General features: G+C 44.1%; 1 protein-coding gene across 1 annotated transcript in view; it reads right to left on the reverse strand.

The window, feature by feature from the left end:
* Positions 1–7789, reverse strand: part of NF1 (neurofibromin 1) — a 293561-nt gene extending 285772 nt beyond the window's left edge. Inside the window, 1 exon segment of the mRNA XM_017890864.1 lies at positions 7562–7789. Within this exon segment, the coding sequence (XP_017746353.1) occupies positions 7562–7621 (60 nt within the window). The 5' untranslated portion in view covers positions 7622–7789.
* Between the last annotated feature and the right edge of the window lie 51 nt (positions 7790–7840).

Genomic DNA, 7840 nt, shown 5'->3' on the forward strand with positions numbered 1-7840 from the left:
TTGGAAGACAGGGTCTCACTCTTATCACCCAAGCTGGAGTATAGTGGCACAATCATGGCTCACTGTATCCTTGAACTCCTGGGTTCAAGTGATCCTCCTGCCTCAGCCTCCTGAGTAGCTGAGACTATAGGCACATGCCACCACACCCAACTAATTTTTTTTTTTTTTTTTTTTTTGAGACGGAGTCTCGCTCTGTCGCCTGGGCTGGAGTGCAGTGGCCGGATCTCAGCTCACTGCAAGCTCCGCCTCCAGGGTTTACGCCATTCTCCTGCCTCAGCCTCCCGAGTAGCTGGGACTACAGGCGCCCGCCACCTCGCCCAGCTAGATTTTGTATTTTTTTAGTAGAGACGGGGTTTCACCGTGTTAGCCAGGATGGTCTCGATCTCCTGACCTCGTGATCCGCCCGTCTCGGCCTCCCAAAGTGCTGGGATTACAGGCTTGAGCCACCGCGCCCGGCCCCAACTAATATTTTTTAGAAACAGCATCCCACTATGTTGCCCAGCCTGGTCTTGAACTCAAGGCCTCAAGCAATCCTCCCACCTGGGCCTTCCAAAGTGCTGGGATTACAAGCATAAGCTACCACACCCGGCCTACTCTCCCTTATTTAGTGAAAACACAATAATCAGTAATAAGCTACACTGCACTCTAGCCTGGGCGACAGAGCAAGACTCTGTCACAAAAAAAAAAAAAAAAAAGAAATCAGCTATAAAGAAAACATATAAATCCTGTATTAGAAAAATTTTAGACTTTTCAAAGTGCTTCACATTCATATCCTATCAGACCATTGCAAAATGTCCTAACAGTAAGTGACAAATCCAAAATTACCAAAGTAGTTGATCAGATCTGAAACCTGATTCAAAATACATGTTTGCTCTATGGGAGGAAATATAAATACGTATAAATTCCTTCTTTATGCTAATTTTCTTATTCTTAGTTAAAATATCACTTATCAAACCTAGGCTATTACAAACACGGAAGTAAAATTCAGTAAAACAAAGCCAAAAGTACCACTTTTTTTTTATTTAGCCAGTCTACCCTTCAACCAGGAATCATTTCAAAAACATTCCATCAATGTTCTGTGTGCTTAAGACTGTGCTGGGCACTGGGGTGACTAGAAGAGAATTCAAATGGGGTTCCTTGTTTTTCAGAAAGTATACACTCCATTTGATAAAAAGACAAGAAAAAAAGAAAACAAAGCCAAGTTGTGTTCAACCAACCCTCCTAAAGGAAGAAAACTTACTGTGTGGTTCTGTAAAACTCCAGGTGACAAAGATACCAAGAAGTGAGATAGCAGAGTTTAGTCTGAAACAACCTCATGGGAAAAAAAAAATGAAGTCTGAGCTGAACACTGAAGGATGGACAGGAATTAGAAAAGCACAAAGGAGGAATTAAAGCATTCAGACAGGGACTGGCAGAAACAAAGACCAAGAAGTGGGAAGAAGCAAGATACATACAGAAGAGACTGAGGTGACCTGCCTGGAACATACGTGCATGCAGAGGCATAATGGGAAAGAGTTTAGTAAATTAAGTGGGGTCAGCTCCCAGTAGACTGCTGGGTCACAGAGATATGCTGTTAGAATATTAAAATCACTGAATATTTAAACTTGAAAGAATCTAAAAGATTTTCTAGCCACTTCTTTTTCAACAGATGAGGAAATCAAGGATCTATAGGAAAGCTAATGGCTAGGATAGGGACAAAGGCAGTGAATAACAGAACAAAACTAAGACCACCACTAAGGAACTCCAATTCAGCAGAAAGGTATTGTGCCTTGGGAACCAGAAGAGATTGGTTTCCAGTGGGCACTGGAACATCACAGTGGCATTACAACTAAGCAAAGACCACTATGTTTTGCCAGAAGGAATCACTTTCAAGAAAACGGCAATCAAGAAGGAAAGCAGAAGCAGGAGCTACTTTTCAGAGTTATAAAGGAAATGGGTGGATAAACAGTAGAGGCGGGTATCTGACAACAACAAAAAAGACTGGTCCACAGAAAGAGCTGCAGGACCAAGTAAACGTCTGATTTCCAAGAGAAAGGAAATCTTAGCCTGAAAAGTGAAAAAGAAAGAAGCCCACATAAAGACTAAATTAGTTCCTAGACAGATAAGGTGGAAAGTGTAAGGGGTGCAGAGAACTGAGGAACAGTTGGAAGAAATTTTTTTAAAAGATGAATTCTGGGCCGGGCACGATGGCTCATGCCTGTAATCCCAGCACTTTGGGAGGTCAAGGCAGGCGGATCATGACGTCAAGAAATTGAGACCCATCCTGGCTAACAAGGTGAAACCCCGTCTCTACTAAAAATAAAAAATTAGCTGGGCATGGTGGCACGCGCCTGTAGTCACAGCTACTTGGGAAGCTGAGGCAAGGGAATCGCTTGAACCCAGGAGGCGGACGTTGCAGTGAGCTGAGATCGCGCCACTGCACTCCAACCTGGGCGACAGAGCAAGACCCTTCAAAAAAAAAAAAAAAAAAAAAATTGCAAAGTAAAGAATAAGCATTATTGTGCTCGCTTCAGCACCACATATACTAAAATTGGAAGAATAAGCATTATTTCTCACTCACCATAAAGTATTCCTCATCATAAAAGAGTACTCATTTTCAACTATTATAAGGCCTTATAAAAATTACAGACCAGGCTTGAAGAATGAAGCTAGGAGGTATTTTTTAAATCCAAAAAGCTTCAAAGTTTTGCAAATCTATTTGTCTAATTAGTATGTGGTTTGTAATTTCGAAGATACTTGCCAATCATTTTATACTGTGAACCTCTCACTGTATATTCAAAGTACATTCAGATGAACACTCAATGTATGAGAACAGATATGCCATTATAACCTCTAAAATCAGAGTTTATTCTGTAACATGTTATTTAAATGAGGTTTTTTTTTTGGCTTTTATATACTGCTTTTGCTTGATCAGATATGGAAAATACAATTGCTTTAAATAATCATATTTACAACAAATCATTTTGGGATGGACTTCTTTTTCAAGTTCAAATATCCATAGTTTTCCCATACTTCCTTTCAGAAATAAAGCTCTACAGGGACCAGTGGGGCATACAGAACTAGGTGAGATACACAGAAGGTTCTAATTTGCTTAGAAACTGGGTTAATGAACCACAATTAAAAGCTACACACCTGGCCGGGCGCAGTGGATCACACCTGTAATCCCAGCACTTTGGGAGGCCAAGGCAGGTGGATCACCTTAAGTCAGGAGTTCGAGACCAGCCTGACCAACATGGTGAAACCCCCGTCTCTACTAAAAATACAAAAATTAGCCAAGTGTGTCCCAGCTTCTCGGGAGGCTGAGGCAGGAGAATGGCTTGAACCCGGGAGGCAGAGGTTGCAGTGAGCTGAGAACTTGCCATTGCACTCCAGCCTGGGAGACAAAAGCAAAACTCCATCTCAAGGGGGGGAAAAAAAAGCTACACACCTACAATTTGTCAGTTTCAATTAGAAACTTGCTATTTGGCACCATAAAGGCAGGCTAAGGAGAGACATAAGATGTAACCGATAACATTCAGCTTTCTGGCTGTCCACCTTTGCAACTGTCATTTCCCTAACCAAGGAGGTGATTACTTCTAAAATTGGTAATACGCATTCAAGTTAGACCCTAAATACTAGGTTTAACTGCAATATTATCAGGTTAAGGAATTTTATATTACCCACAAGAATGTGAGCTCAAAATGTCAATATGGCACACATCCACTTCTTTTAACTGAGTCTACTGCACTAAGTTGCTAAGCAATACCCATCAGACTGCAATATGTCTGTAATCAGCAGTGGCTAGAAATGCATTTCTCCTTTAATCACACCGAATATTAGAAATCCAACCAAAACAGCAATCATAAACAGAGTTGCCATCTTCTGACACACACATGCTCCCTGGGGGCGTAAGTGGTCCAACATGCAAACTCTTAGGTGTAATAAGAAGGAAAAGCTTAACTTCCCCTGGGCCCAGTAGAGCAAAGTACAGATAATATAATCCAAAATTCAAAAGTTTTATTAACAGTTGAAACTATTAAGATTCTTTTTTGTTGTTTTTTGAGACAGAGTCTCGCTCTGTCGCCCAGGCTGGAGGGCAGTGGCGCCATCTCAGCTCACTGCAAGCTCCACCTCCCGGGTTCAGGCCATTCTCCTGCCTCAGCCTCCAGAGTAACTAGGACTACAGGCGCCTGCCACCACGGCCAGATAATTTTTGTATTTTTAGGAGAGGCGGGGTTTCACTGTGTTAGCCAGGATGGTCTCAAGCTCCTGACCTCATGATCCACCCACCTTGGCCTCCCAAAGTGCTGGGATTACAGGTGTGAGCCACCACGCCCGGCCAAACTATTAAGATTCTTATACAAATATCTCTCAGTACATGCAGGGCTTTTCTCCCCTCAATAAAATGTAAGCGATGGCTCACGCCTGTAATCTCATAACTCTACTAAAAATACAAGTATTATCCAGGAGTAGTGATGCGCGCCTGTAATCCCAGCTACTTGGGAGTCTGAGGCAGGAGAATCATTTGAACCCGGGAGGCAGAGGTTGCAGTAAGCCAAGGTTGCATGACTGCACTCCAGCCTGGGCAAGAAGCGTGAAACTCCGTCTCAAAAATTTAAAAAAAAAAAAAAAACTCTTCTATTTAATGGATTAGAACAAATTCTGTGGGATACTTAGGAAAAGTATCTCCCTATGGTCAAGCATTCACTACTTTTCATACTGAAGCTCTTGTTAATACATTTATGTCGCTTAACCTCCCTATGCCTCAGTTTTCTGACTAAAGGACATTTTCAACCTTAAGATGAACTCTAATTTGAATTAAACATTTATCACTTGTATAATAAATTAATATATGTAAGCACCTTATGTTAAACACTGAAAACCCTTACATTTTTGCATCTCAAGGTCAGAGACTAACTTTCCAAGAGAAAAACATGAGGAATAGGCCAGGCACAGTGGCTCACGCCTGTAATCCCAGCACTTCAAGAGGCCGAGGAGGGCAGATCACCTGAGGTCAGGAGTTCGAGATCAGCCTGACCAACATGGTGAAACCCCGTCTCTACTAAAAATACAAAAATTAGCCGGGCATGATGGTGCACACCTGTAATCCTAGCTACTTGGGAGACTGAAGCAGGAGAATCACTCGAATGCGGGAAGCAGGGGTGCAATGAACCGACATCAGGCTACTGCACTCCAGCCTGGGCGACAGAGTGAGACCTTGTCTCAATTAAAAAAAAAAAAAAGTGAGGAATAATCTCTCCTATATATCTTTCTCTTAATTACAACATAAGGAATGCAGAAAATGCTGTTTTAAAACTTATGTCCTTAATTTTTAACAGATGGTGGTGAGTTTGATTCCACAATATGCATAACAATGAAGCTTTAAGGTCTTTTAACACTAGGGACAGAAGGAGAAACACTTTCTTGGATTAATGGGCATATAATCAAAATCATTCCTTTTTTTTTTTTTTGAGACAACAGTCTTCCTCTGTTGCCTGGGCTAGAGTGCAGTGGCATGATCTCGGCTCACTGCAACCTCCATCTCCTGGGTTCAAGTGATTCTCCTGCCTCAGCCTCCTGAGTAGCTGGGATTACAGGCGCCCGCAACCACACCAGGCTAATTTTTGTATTTTTAGTAGAGATGAGGTTTCACTATGTTAGTCAGGCTAGTCTCAAACTCCTGACCTCAGGTGATCGACCTGCCTCAGCCTCCCAAAGTGCTGAGATTACAGGCGTGAGCCACCACGCCCAGTCCAAAATCGTTCCTCTTTAAAATATCTTTTTCCAATACGGTAAATAAGCCTAGAGATGAACAGGTAAGAAGTAAAAAAATAAAATTAAGAAAAAACTGAAAAAAATTTTAATTTTAAAATTGAAGGAGAATTGTGGTATGAATCCTTCAAATTCCTACATCCAGATTCTGCGGTCCGCAAGGGTCAGCTTTGGGGTTCTTCTATTTGCCTTTTAAATCCTTTCTTAAAATTACAGAGTCTTTTCTACCAAGTTTTAAATCTAACACTCCATCAATAATGCAATATTTTATATGCAGTAACATTAAACCACAGATGGATTAGTATAGTTTGGTTTAGATGCCTTTGGGTCTGGAAGCATACGAATGGATAAAACAATTCCTTCAAGTCTCTGACAGCTTCATAATTCTATTTTATCTACATAGCTTCTTCTCAACTTCCTCTGCCTATTCCCAGATATTTTCCAGGTAGGTCTGAAACACTTTGAGTCCCGTAAAGAAATGTTTATGGATCAAATAAGGGAAGAGCTCTTCCCCCACCCCTTCAACTCCCACAATGTTTTACCATTATATCCAGTAAACAAAATAGATTGACTCAATCTTAAAACAATTCTCCCATCACAGGAAGCCCACTGCAACCACAGCTGCAGAAAGTATCCCTTAAACCATCCCCAACTACCTACAGCAACACAAAGTTAAACTAATTTCCACTTACAAAAGGCTATGCTGCGTGAATTCATTCTAATCAGCCCCAGGATTTATTGTGTGAAACTCAGGCGATAAAAAGTCACCTCCTCAAGCTACAAAACTTTTTTTTTCATCCCAAATATTCTCAATGAAAGTTCTCTTGTCAACCAGGAGGAGAGAGTCAAAAACAACCACAAACACTAGCAGAATGATCCGCTCCGGGACCATATCCCAGCTGGCTTTGCTCTGTGTTGTTGGTGGCTCAGAAGCAGTTTCTCACTTTCCTTTCACCCTTCTCCCCTTACTCCCCAACATCCTCACTCGAGAATACATCACATCCTCAGACCGCTGGCAAAAAAAAAAAAAAAAAAAAAAAAAGGCGGGGGGAGAGACTACAATTATCAAGGAAGGGGAATATATTTCAGAAACACGGTTTCCACTGCAAACAGCAATAAAAAAAAAAAAAGGCAGTCTGTGTCATCAGGATATGGGGGACGACGTTTTGGGGCATCACAAAGATGTGCAGTGAGTGTGCACTTGAAGCTCTCGGGGCAGGATGAGACGATGGAGCAGAAAGTAAGAAAACCTGTGCCTTCCTTGCTTTCTTCTGCTCTTCCCCCTCCAGGAGAGGAAGCTGAAGAAACTGGGGGAGGGGCGGAATGTTATCGTTCTCCTATTGTGGGTACATAAGATAGGCCTTAGGGTTCGCTCGTCCCCAGTTAGGAGGGTCACGGAGGGAAGAGGAAGAGAGAACCCCCAAACGTTACCCATCTCTGCTCAGAAACAAAAGTAAGGGGGTAATTATTAAATCCAGATGGCGCGCCCCTAAAGGGGCCCCCAGGTCACTCATCCCCATTCCCAAGCGGAAGGGCTGGGATAAAGGGTACGGAGGGTCGGAGGCTGGTCAGGGACAAGGCCCCACCCCCCGACTTAGGAGGGAAAGGGAGCCCAAGCTCCCAGCTGTCCCCTCCTACCCCTCACCTCCCGCCTTGGCCACCCCCACTTATCCCCCCTTCCCTTCTCTTCCCTTCATTTCCTCCAGAGCCAGAGGCAGCCGCGGGGGAGGCGGCCGCTCCTACCTCCCCTCACCCACTCTGTCCCCACCCCCACTCCGCTCCCACCTCCCGCCAGCTACGGGCCCGTTACCTGCTCGTCGAAGCGGCTGACCACGGCCTGGACCCATTCCACCGGCCTGTGCGCGGCCATGTCCTCCCCGCGGCCGGGGGGCGGCGGAGGGAAGGGTGGGCCGGCGCCCTGGGCCGGGAAGAGGGCGGGGAGCGGAGGCTGAGGTTAGGGAAGAGGCGAGGAGAGGGTCTGAGGAGTGCAGGCTCCCAGCGTTCCCACGGGGGTGGGGATGGGGGGTCAGCGCCGAGCGGGAGGGGGAGAGGGAAAGGGGCGTTGGCACAGAGGCTGGGGGAAGGGGGG

The sequence above is a fragment of the Rhinopithecus bieti genome, unplaced genomic scaffold (genome assembly GCF_001698545.2).
Source record: "Rhinopithecus bieti isolate Rb0 unplaced genomic scaffold, ASM169854v2 scaffold_19652, whole genome shotgun sequence".
Taxonomy (NCBI): Eukaryota; Metazoa; Chordata; class Mammalia; order Primates; family Cercopithecidae; genus Rhinopithecus; species Rhinopithecus bieti.